We start from the raw sequence: 15,731 nt of genomic DNA, 5'->3' as shown, positions 1-15,731 counted from the left end.
TCAGGGCGAGGGGTCACGTGGACATCGACAGGCAGCTGTGGTTGGGGCCTATCATCTCCGGAGGCCTGGCCCAGGAAACCCACACTTGGGGTGGCCCATTCAACAATGGGTGAGGGTGGGGCTGAGCATCCTGCCTGGTGGGGGTCTGAGGGCACTGATGCTAAGTAGGGGACCAGGGCCTCCTCAGGGAGCTCCCACCTCAAGCCTGCAACTTGGCAATGGAAATTTATTATAAAATACCCTCAGCTGGCAACACAGCAGGCCCAAGCCAACATCTCCCGTAGGCCTTGGACAGACAGGACTCTGGCTGGCCCCCAGAGTCACCGTCCTGTGATGACACACTCCACAAAAGGAAACACCAACCTCGTGGTCCTTGGGCCATGATTTGCTGGTCCTCAGAGGCCCTTGAGGTTTCAGGTCAAGGCTGGGGCCCGATGCCCACCTCCCTGCCCGCCCTCCTTGTCTCCCGGGAGGGGAGTGGGTGAGTCACGCGCGTGGGTAGAGCGACCAGAGGCTGATCCGCTGATCCTTGGAGCCCGCGGCCAACAAGCCATCGGCGGCGAAGGCCACGCACTGGACGGCGGCGCTGTGGAAGGCCAGCACGGCCAGCGGCTGCATCGTCCGCCAGTGGAACACGCGGATGCGGTGGTCCCAGCCTGCGGTGGCCAGGATCTTGCGGTCTGGCCGGATGGTGATCTCGGCGATCCCGGGATTGGTGAGTTCATGAGTCCCACGCACCTGTGAGAGTGAGGAGAGGCGTTAGGCCACTGCTTAAGCCCGTGAGGCAGTGCTGTCCCCGGCGCCCCACCTGCAGCTGGAACCAGGAGAGACGCAGGCCCACAGGCCCGGGACGTGAGGGGCACACGCTCCCGCACAGCTGACCTCCTACTCTTCCTAAGACCACGATGGGGGACTCCAGCCCTCCCCTCAGACTGGTCTTCGGCCCTGCCCTGCTGCTCCTTGCACCAGCTCTGACCGACTCCTTCCCCAGTCACAGAGCAGCAGAGAGACAGGGATGTCCCAGCTGTAGGAGAGGGGCTGGATCCTGGGGCTCCTCACCCCGGGGAAGACACTGCACCCTAGTGCCTAGTGAGAGGCCACGTCCTGGGCTTGACGGCAGCAGAACGCTGGCACTTCTCCCAAGAGAACCTCACAACCACCCCAAAGCTGATGAGGATGAGAAATACAAACTCCATCTTCAGCAAAACCATGAGGTATGTGAACCCCCAAGCTCAACAGGGCTGGGAGCACTGCCAAGAGCAAGACCCAGTGGGGGGTTGGCAGGATGAGGCGGGGACAAGGGGGAGACGTCCTGGAGGCGGCAGGAACCACACAGTGCCCCTTGCCCGGTGGGGGCAACATCCCCGGCTGGGTTCTGAGAGGGGGTGGGGCGCTGCACAAGCCCCGGAGCCACACAGGCAGATCCTATGTGCACGGGGCTGTCGGGGCGCTGGCCTCTTCCTGGGCCGAGCGTCCCACACTCGGCGCTGGGTGCGCAGGAAGCCTCCTGCCCCGGCCCCTCCCTGACATTCTTCTCCTGCAACAAGCAGGGAGCTGGGGAGTTGGGAGATTAGCGCTGCCTCTGTGGCCACAGCACTTCTTGGTTCCACAGGGCGACATGTCCCATGTGCTGCAGGAAGTTTGGCACCTCTGTGCCCACACACTGAATGACAGAGGCACTTTGCCACCATGACGACAAGAAACAAGGGCCACTTCCTGCCACACCAGCCCCATGCACTGTGAGCTTTCCGTCAGCACCCTCTTCTCTAAGGGCCTCCTGATGGGGGCCACGCTGCCCTCAGTTGCGAATCACACATCTCTGCAAAGACAGCACAAGGAAAAAGGAAGAAGAAACAGGAAAAAACAATGGCAACATTCAGCTGAGGCCAATGGAAAGTGTCACCAAGCAATGCTGTCATAAATTAACAAAAGAAAACTTCATGAATTAAGCTCTGGCTCTGCGTCCCGTCTGTAAAACAAGAACCCAAAGCAGAAGAACGCGGAGGAGGAAAGCTGACCTGGCAGAGCTCAGGGGAGAACTGGAAGAAAACTCAAAGCAATGAAGGAGAATCAGCAGCAGCAGCGACTCTTAACAGGACAGCCAGGGACACAAAGGGCAGGAATGATGGAGAGTGGGCAGAATGGGCTGGGCGTGGTGGCTCATGCCTGTAATCCCGGCAGTTTGGGAGGCTGAGGTGGGAGGATTGCTTGAGTCCAAGAGTTTGAGACCAGCCTGAGTAAAACAGCATGACCTCCATCTCTATAAGAATTTTTTTAAAAATTAGCTGGAGGTGGTGGCATGTGCCTGTAATCCCAGCTACTCAGGAGATTGAGGCAGGAGAATCAGCTGAGCCCAGGAGATGGAGGCTGCAGTGAGCTGAGATCACTGCCACTGCACTCCTGTCTGGGCAACAGAGTGAGACCCTGTCTCAAAAAAAAAAAAAAAAAAAAAAAAAAAAAAAGATACGCTCTAATAAAGTTATTGGACTTCATAGCTAAAAAACTTTCGATGGCCAGACAAAAAGACCGTGTTGATGATGAGGGTGCCGTTTAGTCCGTCCTCAGAATGTTCCGCAGCCACATGGGTGCCAAGGGATGATGGGGTGATGCCTGCAAAGGCTGAGAAGGAAAGCAAGGTCCAAGCATTTTATATCCAGCCAAACTGTCGCTCAACTATAAAAACAACAGACCAACATTTCTGAACATGTAAGAACTCAGAGAATCCTGCAGCCATAAGCTGTTCTTGAAGGACTAGGAGATTAACTCCAGTCTCATAAGAGATAACTGGAGAACTGCTGCAAATGGTCTGGCAGGGAGCACTGGACCCACTTGCCTATAGGATTAGCTCTAAGACAATATGGGGATTATGGCTGTGAAACCGGTTATATAACTCACAGAAATATGGGAGGCACTAAGAGAGATAGGATGGTTGTTAAGTTCACTGATTTAGCTCAGTTTTTGTCCTTAGGGGCCAAAGATATAATAGTCAACCTCATCCCCGAGAGATTATCTGAGCTCCCCCACCATAAGTAATGACAAAAATAGTATCATTTCCTTCTCCTATCCCACCTCACTGTAGGTGCCATTGTTTCCTAGTATTTCCCTTGTATATCTGCATAAAGTTAAAAAAAGATCTAAATATACTCAACAGGCTGAGTGTGGTGGCTCATGCTTGTAATCCCAGCTACTTGGGAGGCAAAGACAGGAGGATTGCTTGAGGCTGGGAGTTTGAGGCTGTCATAAGCTAAGATCACACCACTGCACTCCAGCCTGGGCAACAGAGTGAGACCCTGTCTTTTAAAAACATTACAAATTAGCCAGGCGTGGTTGTGTAGTCCCAGCTACTTGGGAGGCTGAGGCTGGAGGATCATTTGAGTCTAGGTTTATGATTGAATTTCAAAGTGAAATCCAAATCTGTGCTATGTACAAGGGAGATTCCAAAGGAACTCTTGGCAAAGATATACTGGGAAAATGCAAACAAGAAGAACAGGGTAATCTGAATAACAGGAACATTTGAATTTAGGGCCAAAGCATTAGGTAAGGTTATATAAAATACTTAACAATGATAAAGAGTACAATTCCCAGCGAAGAGCTATATAATCCCAGCACTTTGGGAGGCCAAGGCAGGAGGACTGCCCGAGCCCAGGAGTTCAAGACCAGCCTGGGCAACATATAGAGATCCTGTCTTTACAAAAACAAATTTTAATTAGCCATGCATGCTGGCATGTACCTGTAGTCCCAGCTTCTTGGGAGGCTAAGGTGGAAGGATTGCTTAACCCAGGACTTTGAGGCTGCAGTGAGCTATGATCACACCACTGCACTCCAGCCTGGGCGACAGAGCAAGACCTTGTGCCCCCACCCCCAAAATAACTGTAAATATCTGTTTAGCCAATAAACTGACATATCATCCATAAAGCAAGAACAATAGGAAAGTGGCTATAATTGAGTAACTGGTACCAGACTAGTCCTCTTGATGCAAACAACCATAAAAAGTGGACAAAATACACAAGGCAACTGTTTACAGGCAGGAAACACTAGGCAGAGAAGGGGAGCTGATGAGGTGGGCCTCCCAAATGCCCCCACAGCTCTCTGCCTGGAGACAATGCCCTCGGCATGAAGTCCACGCAGAACATAGTGGTCACATTAAGCTGAGGAGGCAAAGATCAGAATCTAGAGCAGTCAGAGGGCTGAAATCCGTGGGGCAAGGCAAAGGAACGGAGGGAGCTGAAGACTGTGTAAGGGGTCCCTACGAGTCTTGTGTGAGGGCTGGACTGCGCATGCCCACGGTGGACTCCACAGGGCTAACCAGAGCTGCAGAGTTAAACAGAACAGGTTCAAGAGGTCAACACTGCTGGGGGTCCAGTCAGCCTGAGTGCAAAGACTGCGTGACAGCCTGAGACCAGCTGAGCTACCAGAACGGCATCACTTCAGGAACAGGATTCTGTCTTAGAGTATGGCCTACCCTAGATCTACCAGAACAAAACTTGAAACCAAGCCCTGACAAGGTCTGCAGGAGAGGCAGAGTTTGGAAGTTGAGTTCCACCCCACTTAACAAGCCTGGGAATGAACTTTCCACAGACCTGCCCTAACAAAGCCAAAAGCCAAGCCTGCACAAGCTCAAGGTGAACAGTCAGTCACTGAACTGCACACCAGAATGAAAGCAAACACTCTTCAGAGCAAAATAACAGAACCCAGAGATTCAGCATGTATCGTTTACCATGTCTGGCACACAAACAGCAAATTACTAGACGTGCTAAGAAGCAGGAATATATGACCCATAGTCAAGGGGAAAAAGCAGTTAATAGAAACTGGCCCCAAAATGGCAGAGATGTTGAACATATCAGATAAAGACTTTAAAGAAACTACTTAAATGTGTTCAAAAAAAATGAAAGGAAAATGTATTCAAATAATTACCAAAAAAAATTGTCTTCAATGAGCAAATAGGAACTATTAGCAGAGAAATGGAAATTATAAAAAAGAATCATAATAGAAATTATAGAACTGGAAAGCTCAATACTGAAATGAAAAATGTATCAAATAGGCTTAACAGCAGATTGGAAATATATTTATTTTTAAAGTCAGTGAACTAGAAGACAGATCAACAGACATTGCCCAATCTGAAGAGGAGGGAGAAAAATGACTGAACCAAAACAAACAGCGCCTCAGGGGGCCATGGGATGCTATCAAACTGCGTAACTCACAGAAGCCCCAGAAGGAGGAGAAAGTGAAAATGGTCAAGAAAAAACAGTGGCTGGATATTTCCCAATTTTAATGAGAAACACGAATATATAGATGAAAAGCTCACAGAACCCAATCAGGACAAGAAAAAAAATCTGTCTAGGCACATGATAGTCAAACTGCTGAAAACCACAGATTAAAAAAAAAAAAAAAATCTTTAAAGCGGCCATGGTGCAAGACATATTACATGCATGGAAATGATAGGATACCATGAGTTCTCATCAGAAACAAGGAACAACATCTTTACAGGGCACGAGGAAAAATAAAACTATCATTCCCAAGTTCCATAGCCAGGATTCTGTAAAAAGGAGGGTGATGAAGACATTTTTTAGATAAATAAAAGCTAGAGAATTTTTTGCCAGCAGGATTGCACTACAAAAAAATGTAAGAAGCTCCTTGGGTCTACAGGATGAACAGCAGAAATGGCAAAGGGGTGAGTAAATGTAACATGTTACGTTTTTTATTTCTTGTAAGTGTTTTTTTTTAACTGATGATTTGAAGGAAAACTGGTCAGTTGCAGTGGCTCATACCTGTAATCCCAGCATGTGGGATTGCTTAAACCTAGGAGTTCAAGGCCAGCCTGGGCAACACAGTGAGACCCTATCTCTACAAAAACTTAGCCAGGCATGGTGGTACGTGCCTGTAGTCCCAACTACTCGGGAGGCTGAGGCAGGAGTTTGAGGGTGCAGTGAGCTGTGATTGCAACACTGCACCCCAGTCTGGGTGACAGAGCAAGACCTTGCCTCAAAGAAAAGGAAAACTAATATTGTAAGGTGCAGTTTTGAATGTGTGTAGATGTAGATCACAACAGTCACGGAAAGACTAAAAGGGTGAGTAGGAGGGATTGCACCAGCACAAGGTCATGTTTGTGAGACGGGATGTGAACAACACTGATTCTAAGGAGACTTTCAGAAGGGTGCACACTCTTGAAGTGCAACCACTTAGGAACAAAAGTGGTAAGAGGTCTAGCTAAGAAGCCAATAGAGGAAATAAAACAGAATACTAAAAAATAAATATTTGATTACCACAAAAGAAGGTCGAGAAGGAGGAAAAGTGGTCAAAAATGGAAGTGAGAAGTGGAAAATAAGTCTAGAGATGTTAAACTTAATCCCAGACATGTCAATAATTACAGTGAATGCAAACAGACTAAACGTACCAGTTAAAAGGCAGAGATTGTCAGAAAGCATCACAAAGCAAGACACACCTGTCTTCTAAAGATACTTTTTATTGGGAGGCCGAGGCAGACGGATCACGAGGAGGTCAAGAGATCGAGACCAGCCTGGCCAACATGGTGAAACCCCTTCACTACTAAAAATACAAAAATTAGCCGGGCGTGGTAGCACAAGCCTGTAATCCCAGCTACTCGAGAGGCTGAGGCAGGAGAATCACTTGAACCTGGGAGGCGGAGGTTGCAGTGAGCCGAGATCATGCCACTGCACTCCAGCCTGGGAGACAGAGTGAGACTCCGTCTCAAAAAAAAAAAAAAAAAAAAAAGTAAAAAAAAAAAAAAAGATGCTTTTTAAATGTCAAGAGGTCAAGACAGATTGAAAGTAGAAGCAGGGAGGAAAATGCAAAGGGCAAACCTAAGAAAGTCGATGCTACTGTTTAGCATCAGACAAAGCCAACTTCAAGACAAAGAGCATTACAAGAGACAAGGGACACTTTGTGTTGAGAAAAAGGCCCTGCACCAAGACGAGGTGACATCTCAGCGCCTACACACCCGCACTCAGCCCCAGAGCTTCAAAGCTCATGAAGCAAAACTGGCAGAGACAAAGAAACAGGCATGTGTGCAATCACAGTTAAAGATTTTAAGAGCCTTCTCTGCGTAACTGTTAAAAAAAACTAGACCAAAAAATCGGTAAGGATATTAAAGACTGGAACCACGTCCACTGACCTGGGTCAGGCTGACGGAAGGCTCCACCCCACAACTGCGGAACACACGCTCCTTTCAAGTCCATGTGGTGCACTCCCCGACACACACCATGTGCTGGGCCAAAACCAAGCCTCCATAAATTTCTTTTTTTTTTTTTTTTTTTTTTTTGAGACGGAGTCTCACTCTGTCGCCCAGGCTGGAGTGCAGTGGCGCGATCTCGGCTCACTGCAAGCTCCGCCTCCCGGGTTCACGCCATTCTCCTGCCTCAGCCTCCCGAGTAGCTGGGACTACAGGCGCCCACAACCGCGCCCGGCTAATTTTTTGTATTTTTAGTAGAGACGGGGTTTCACCGTGGTCTCGATCTCCTGACCTTGTGATCCGCCCGCCTCGGCCTCCCAAAGTGCTGGGATTACAAGCGTGAGCCACCGCGCCCGGCCCGCCTCCATAAATTTCTAAACACGGCAATTGCACTGCGTGCATTCACTGACAACAGAATTAAGCTAGATTAAAGATACAGCTACAAAATCAACGAATATTTGGAAATTAACACCCCCCCCCCCAAGGAAACAACAGATCAAAGAAGAAATCACAATATTTTGAACTGAATTAAAATGAAGACACAATAAATCAAAGCTTATGGGACTGAGCCACACGGAAGGTGGCCAGGCTGGGAGTTGAATTCTCAGCAGCCCAGGGAAGAGGCAGGACCTAGATCCGAGACCCAGCAGCTGCTGCTGCTGAGAGAACGGCCCCTCGGCATCCAGGCCCGTGCACTCGGAGGCCACCAGCACAGCCACCAAGAAGCCCCTGCCCGAGGAATCCCTAAAGGATGTACTTTTTGGCTCCCAGAAGGAGGGCCTGAGATGTAAGAATGCCCAGGGCAACGCTCACACATGAAATGCAGTTATCGACGTGAGAACTGGTTTCATAAGAGATGTGTCTACACCTGGAGGGCCAGGAAGGTTGGAGGTAAAATGATTAAAATATAAGGCTATAAAGGGAAGTAGCGACCAAAAGAAACCTGGATTGAGCCATATTCATTAGTTGGAAAAATAGGCTTTGGGGCAAATGTCCTTTCTAGAGATGATGAGGGGGAATGAAGAGAAGACCTCACTCGCTAGGGAATTACCATTTTAAACTGGCATATTCCTAGGTCAGCTTCAAAGTGCATAAAGCAAACACAGACAGGCCCCCGGCAAAAGGGAACTGGACAGGCCTCTCTGCACTTGCTGGGGACCCTGGTCCCCTGCAGGATGACTTAAAGGCCTAAGAATCAGTAGACACATGGGCCTGGCACTCACGTGTGCAGCGGGGCATCTGACAACCAGCACCGCCTCCCTGGCACATGTGCAGTGCTTATGAAAATTGGACGGCCCTGCATTTCAAAGAACTGATATCATTCAGACCTTGTTCCCAGACCACAAGGTTAATTAAGTTAGAAATTGAAATCTAAAAAATAACTGGGGGAAAAAATCAAACATTCGGAACCATAAAAACATTCTAATTAACTCAGCAGCCAGAGAACAAATAAAAATGGGGTCTTTGTGTCAAATGAGGAACATGGAAAAAAAAATAATAAAAATGGGGTCTGCCTGGAAGTGAGGGGAGGAAGACAATGTCTTCTTGCACCAGGGAGCCCAGCTGGGTGGTCACCTGTGGAAACAGGCTCCATGTGGGGCGGGCAAGGGAAGGCTGAGTGCCAATGGGCTGTGCACCTGACCCCAGGCAGGGCAGCAGATGCAACCCAGGGGACATGGGATGGAGGGAGAGCATGGCAAGGACAGAAATGATGAACAGAAAGATAGAAATGCTCAAGGACAAACACATACAAGACTGATCAGGAATAAAGCAGGGACAGAGCTTTGAATGCGGCAGAAATTTAAACAATCATCACAAGCAGTCCAAAAAAGGTCACTAGGAATATAACCTTGACGATTTGTATGCCCACACATTCCTAGAAAAATTCCCCAAATTGGCCGGGCGCGGTGGCTCAAGCCTGTAATCCCAGCACTTTGGGAGGCCGAGACGGGCGGATCACAAGGTCAGGAGATCGAGACCATCCTGGCTAACACGGAGAAACCCCGTCTCTACTAAAAATTACAAAAAAAAAACTAGCCGGGCGAGGTGGCGGGCGCCTGTAGTCCCAGCTACTCGGGAGGCTGAGGCAGGAGAATGGCGTAAACCCGGGAGGCGGAGCTTGCAGTGAGCTGAGATCCGGCCACTGCACTCCAGTCCGGCACTCCAGCCCGGGCAACAGAGCGAGACTCCGTCTCAAAAAAAAAAAAAGAAAAGAAAAATTCCCCAAATCAGGAAACCTAAATTAGTCCACAAAGGAAACAACCCAGGCAGAGAAAATAACTGCCCAGTAATGGTGCAGGTGAAGACCAACCTACAGTCACTCACAACCCCCTACCTCCACCGCCCAAATGTGTCCATCCATCGGGAGAAGAGGGGACACTCCCCACCAGCTTCCTGAGCCCGGGGCTCCTGTCACTAGGCAGGTGGTGGGAGAGGGAGACCCAAGTCAGTCTGTGGCCCTGGGCAGTTCCGGCCCAGGCCAGCGGAGTGGGCAGAGCATATGTCACACATGGGGGGCGCTCATGGTGATTTCAGGACTTTTCCCTGAGATCCAGGGACAGACTGAGGATATTAGTTGTTTTAATGTTTAAGAAAACGCCAACAATGCAATGAACAGATTCAAGAAGAAAACCTGTATGAGTCAGAGAGATATAGTGAGAGCATTTGGTGACATTAGGCACCCATTCAAGACCCAGATTCTTTCCCCAGGAGAGGTGGGAGGAGCCTTACCTGGCGAGGAGATGCCACTAAATAACCCACAGCCCTCACTCCGGCCTGGGATACCACCGCCTGCGCCCCCTGACGCTGCTCTAGGCTCCTGCTCAGTGAGGTCGGTGCCTCGCCATGCCCTCTCAGCCACCTTGCCCTCCTACCTCAACACCAGCTTGTCCCTCAAGGCCAAGCCCCTGCAGGCCCATCGTCCTGCCCTTTCAAGGTGTCTCCAGGGCCCAAGCCCCCTTGTTCATGGACTTACCAAGGCCTGCAGCCCTGACCCTTCTCATGGCCCCTCCCCTCCCATCCCCCACTATAACCAGCACAGTCCCAGCACATCCCAGATGCTCTGCCTGTCCTCTACCTCTCTTGCCTGGCAGACCTTGGCTCTAGGGGTCTTGGCAGCGTCCTGCCTGTGCACACACAAGCAGCTGAACGTGCTGCAGCACAACACACAGCCATTGGTTGGCAACCACAAGCCAAGGCTGGCCTCAGTGTGCAGAGCACCCGGCCTCAGGGCTGCCTCCCCTCCCTCCACACCAGCCCCTGCCTCCCCGCTTGGCTCCCTGTGACCCGGCTGAGGGGCCATCAAGGCCAGCACCTGCTGTGCAGGGCCGTGGGGGGATGCTGGCATGTACGTGTCACGCGTGTGGGGTTCACCGCCTGTGCTTGCAGACCCAGGAGCCTCTCCCTGCTCTCAGGGACCAGAACACAGTGGCCCAGGGAGGGAACTGGTGGCTGGGAACAAGAACAGGAGGCTGATTTGATGCCATTGTCACTGTCTCCCATTTCTCTCCTATGACCTCTGCCCTAAGTCAGTGGTAGAGAGCAAACACCGGGCCCCACCCCATGGCCCTCACTTGAAGCCACTGGGGCCTGCTCAGGGCCCTCTTGATAGGAATTTGCTGGAAGGTCCTTCCCAGGGAGAAAAGAGCTGCTGAATGCCTGGAGCCACTAGGTGCGCGGGGAGGTTTCCGTAGGAGTCCTGACAGCGTGTCTTTACCTGTGGGAGGCTGAGATGCCTAGTTCCTCCTGCCCAGCAGCCTGGCTGTGCCTACCCACCAGCCAGGCGGCCACTGCCTGCAGGGACAGAAGTGACCCCCACACCCACCTCAGCCATTCTCAGAAAGCAGTGAAAGCATCGAGGTAAAGAAAACCAGGTGCAAAGACCAGCTTCCCGCAGGAAATGAGGATGATGCAGGAAGCCTGGTGGGGCCTCCTGGAGAAAGACTAGGGCCTGCTCCAGCCCTGTGTTCCTGAAGAAGAGGACCGGTCCTGGCCCTGCAGTGATGGCAGCCAGGGCCCTGCACTACTGTGCTCCTGATGGCAGGTGGGACCATGCCCACGCCCTGCACAAGCCTCTCCTCCTGATGCCATGCACGGGGAGCTGACCCAGGGCCCTCTGCCCTCCCTCCTGGCTGCCCAGCAGCTCTGCTACTGCCCTCTAAAGGGCAGCCTCTGGCAGACGGCGGCAGCAGCCACCACTGCTGTGCAGATGGGAGCGCAGCTGGGACACCTGGCCGTGCCTCATGGGAGAGCCACGGTTGGTCCACTTCCCAGGCCAGGGCTGTCTGGAGTAGGGGAGCCTCATTATTACTTAAAGGCCTCAGAATATGGCTGGCTGTAAATCAGTCCCCGCTTCAAGGCTGTGGGCGCTACCCCAAATGTGGGAGGGAGAGGGCCTGCGTACCACCTGTATCTGATGACAACGCAGGCTCTAACTGCGACGGCTCGTGGGAAAGCCACCTTAGCAAGGCAGGGCGCCAGTTGCCACTTGCCTCCAAGGCACCCTCAGGTGGCATCCTGATGTGGGCAGCCTCCTCGTCACCATCGCAGCCCCTGGCCAAGCCCCAGCCTGGACCTGGCCCTTCCAGGAAGGATCTCTGGCCACCAGTGTCTCTCATAGCACATGACTTCAGGTGCCAGGAATGCGTGGCGCGGCCAGGCCACCATCTGGTTCCGATTACCCATGCTCTGCTCCGGGAACCTCATTTGCGTCTCCGCTCCCAGCACCCGCTGGGGGGAGACTGATCTTGGCTTATCAGAGGCTTCGGCGGGAGGGTGCGAGGGACACACAGCCGCACCCACGTGGCTCTTGGCCGGAGTCATAGTGCAGGCGGTGGGTGAGGACACCTGTGGGTGCTGAGGACCTTCGGTCACCTTGCTTGCTCTCAGCGGCAAGAACGCTCTCAGGCAGCTCACCTCTGAAAGCGCCCCCAGAGGCTTTCCCTAAGGCCTGGGCTTTACAGAACCTGCAGTCTCCAGGGCCTCTAAGATCAATGTTAAGACGTGACATTGGGCAGAGGGTGGCATGTCAGCCTCTCCAGCTCCCTGTCCCCTGTCCCTGGGGTCGCCTGTCCCCTCCCAGGCCTCCTCCTGGCCCATGCAACACAGGGCTCAGCAGGGGAAGCGCTTCTCCTTTGATGTGCACCACGGGCCGATGCCCTGCCCAGCACGCCACAGCCACGCCAACCACTTCCAGTTCCTGGTTCTCCCTTCTGCTGTCACTTTTCAATTCATTAATACCTGGTCCCCCTTTTGCTTTAACTTTTCAGTTCATCAATCCGGTCAAGTTCATCTCTGGACTGGAACGTGCCCCATAAATTACAGTCTTAAGTTCCAGCAGCTGTTTCCCAAGCACGCCAGGAGAGACGAGGCAGATCTGGGCCAGGACGGCAGGAGGGCCCCTTCCCGGGGTCTTGGGCGCAGGGGTGGGGACTGCAGGGAAGAGCCTTCTGGGGGCTCTCAGGGAAGCTGCCTGGGTCTTCAGCCCTTTACTGTCAGACTGGTGAAGGACAAGCCAGTGCCAAGTGAACACTGGACCCCATGGGGGCGCCCTGCAGGGTCCCTGCCAGGCTTGAGGAGGAGGGAGGGAGTGGGAGGGAGATGCCCCTTCCAGACATGCAGACCCAGCACCCAGAGGGGCTCAGCCTCCCAGCGCCCGGAGCAGCTCAGCTTCTAGTTGCTAAGAATGGGCATCATGATGACTCTTATCCACCCATCACACAGGCCCACTAGGCCTCAGGAGACCCTTCCTCCCAGGGAAACACGAGAAGCTCTGCCACTTACAGCAGGGACTTGCGTCTCCACCCCCAGGACAGCTGACGGATGGGCAATGGATGGACACAGCTCTCCTGCAAGTCTGCCATGTGCCCACACAGGTTGGTGATGCCCACAGGGCACTGGGGCCGCTCACAGAACCCCGCCCCTCTGTGTATCCTGGTCTCACCAGGGCCCGTCCTTCGCAGCTCCACCATGTGCTTCAAAGGCTCTGGTGGTGCCTACGCAGGAGTGGGCCTGACGGACCCGAGGTGAGCCCTCCCCGCCCCACAGGGGCCAGGGCTGGGCGAGCGTGAGGTGCAGCAGGCTTGCTGGGGCTGCTGGCAAGTCTACCCCGCCTGGGGGGCCCAAGGGATGCCTTCCCTGTGGCCTCCTGTCATACAGACAGCCCGGACCACAGCCCCACAGAGAAGGGCAGCCCCAGGCCCTGTCCTCAGTGAGGCTGGGAGCTGCTGCTGCTGCCAGTAGCCACCTCACGGGACATGCAGCTCCCCCTGGAGGCCCTTCACCCACGACACTGGGCAATCAGGCCACTCGCTGGCTGTGGGTAAGTCTCTGGCTTCCAAGGCTTCTGGTGAATGGGGGCTCCTTGTCCACCCCCCAGAAGCCAGGATGTACCCAGGCCACACCCAGCACCTCATCCCCCATGGTCTTTGCAGCCCCGAGACCTGCACCAGAGTGAGACCTGGACAGGAGGCTCCCCTTGCTCCCACCAGCCTGACCCGATCCCTCCCATCCCAAATGGGGCCACATGTGTAGGCCAGGCTACCCTGTGTTGAGCCCTGGAGCCACAGGCCCAGAGAGGGACACCACGGTGCCCCTCGAGCCACGCCAGCCAGGAGAGCCCAGGAGACACCCCGGGAAGATCTTTAGCAACCGCCAGGCGGCCCTGAGGCCTCCCTGCCTTCCTGCTGGGCTTTCCCACTGCCCGTGAGCAACGGCCTCCCTCGGGCCAGCTCCAGACCACCACGGGGGCCACAGCTCCTTGTAGTTTTCCACACTGGGGTTTTTTTTTGTTTTTTGATTAATCAGTTCCTTACTGACCAAATTCCTCTGAGTTTTCACAAAGGGGTTTGAGTATTCCTGGACTCTGCGTGCCTTTCTCTAGATGGACAAGATGTAATGGCATGAACCCGAGGTCTGGGCGAAACCCAAACCATGTGAACACCCTGCCAGCGCCCACACCCCCTTCTTCCTGCGCCAGCCATGGACAGCCCCCCTGCACCCGCCTCCAAGTGATTAATTAGCCAGGGATCTGCAACAGCTCCTCTTCATGCCTAAATATTGTTTCAGCCTATCAGACTGTTAGTGCAGAGGAGGATAAATGAGGCCCAGGGCCTGGCGCACTGACCTGCAGGGCCTGCTGCCCGTCCAGGCTCCAGACAGCCAGCGCCTTCCCTGCGGAGCCCGAGATGCCCCTGGCCTTCTGGGAGTCAAAGTCAAGGTCCATGACGGGCTCCTCGTGGCAGGCGATGTGGCTGCACACCTTCTGCTCAGAGACGTCCCACAGGGCCACCGATCCATCCTCATAGCCGGCCAGAAGGAGTGGGCGGGGGTTGCAGTCGGCCTGCGGGGAACAGCAGAGCAGTCAGCTCCTAGAAGGACTCTGACTTCAGTGAGTTTTGGGGGAGAAGGGGCTCTGGAGATCTCCTGCCCCTCCTGCTGGCTGGGGCTGTCTCCCATGTCTTCCACGTGGCTGCCACAGCTCAGAAGCTCTGCACCGCCAGTGCCCTCCTGTACAGCCCCTGGATGGCTGATGCTGTCAGCATGGGACTGGCACGGCTGCCCTTAGGGCACCCCGAGGACATAGGGGCGGAGGGCACAGAGCTGAGCCCGAGGTCTCCCACTGCTGTACCACTTCTCACCAGCCCTGCAACCTGCACGTGCTCATCCTGGGTTCTGCCCAAAGGGGTGATGCTGGGCACTCGCCAGCCACTGTGAGTGCTGCCAACCCTCTCCACCTCTCCCATGCACAGGGACTTGTCCTCCCGCCTCCTTTCCCCAGGCCTAAGATGTGTGGCCACTGCTCACTGGGGCTGGTCACCTGTCTAGAGCCGCCAGCCAGAAGAAACCGTGAGCTCCATCTCCATGAAAAATGAACTCTCTGTGCTTTGTCAACGTGGCTGCTGAAGCCCCCGCCCCTGAAGCCTGGCGCGAGCTGCCCGAGCTCTCGTGATGAATGAGGGCGCAGGTCAGAGGGCTCCGAGCCCTGGGCAGACGCCTCGTTTGTTAAGCCTCTGGAATAATTGCAGGAGGAGAGCGCTGCAGGATTCCGCATCACCCTGGGGACACAGCCGTCAGTCCCCGGCACCGAGAATGACAGCCCAGAGAAACCTGGCATGGCTGAGCAAGGAGACCTGGGGGAGCCGGAAGGCACCAGGGTGTGTACCTAACAAAGGGATGCTGAGTCCTCAAACAGCACAAGGACCAGGGCTCCAGGGAACCGGGGGAGCCAGGCCCGGAGCCTGAGGCCAACTGCCCTGACCTGGAGGGGATGGCCAGGCCAGGAACAGAAGGACAGTCACTGTGCCCTGCAGGATGTGGGCATGTGAACCCGAGGCCAGAGCTGGTCCAGTGGTCCTCATACATGTCCCTGGAAAAGACTTGTAAAACCGCTGGGTTCTAATAACAGAGTTCACACAGATGAAACTGAGAAGAGTGAGGCTCCGGGCGGAGGCAAGTGGCGGTCGATGCGTCTCCTCCCGGGGCATCTCCTCCCAGGCCTCGTCCCAAGTCATGCCCTGCTGCCAGAGTCCACATTGTCCCTGGG

The 15,731-nt window shown here is 53.8% G+C and overlaps 1 protein-coding gene across 1 annotated transcript in view; it reads right to left on the bottom strand.

The window, feature by feature from the left end:
• Positions 1–212: 212 nt before the first annotated feature.
• The window catches only part of GNB1L (G protein subunit beta 1 like), a 69,922-nt gene continuing 54,403 nt past the window's right edge, over positions 213–15,731 (bottom strand). Inside the window, exons 6-7 of the mRNA XM_050746271.1 lie at positions 14,313–14,528; positions 213–738 (exon numbers count right to left, since the gene is read on the bottom strand). Of these exons, the coding sequence (XP_050602228.1) occupies positions 487–738; positions 14,313–14,528 (468 nt within the window). The 3' untranslated portion in view covers positions 213–486. The remainder of the gene's footprint in view (positions 739–14,312; positions 14,529–15,731) is intronic.

Source organism: Macaca thibetana, chromosome 10 (assembly GCF_024542745.1).
Source record: "Macaca thibetana thibetana isolate TM-01 chromosome 10, ASM2454274v1, whole genome shotgun sequence".
Classification (NCBI taxonomy): Eukaryota; Metazoa; Chordata; class Mammalia; order Primates; family Cercopithecidae; genus Macaca; species Macaca thibetana.
Note: the sequence above shows the minus strand (reverse complement) of the source record. Positions and strands in the feature narration are given on the sequence as shown.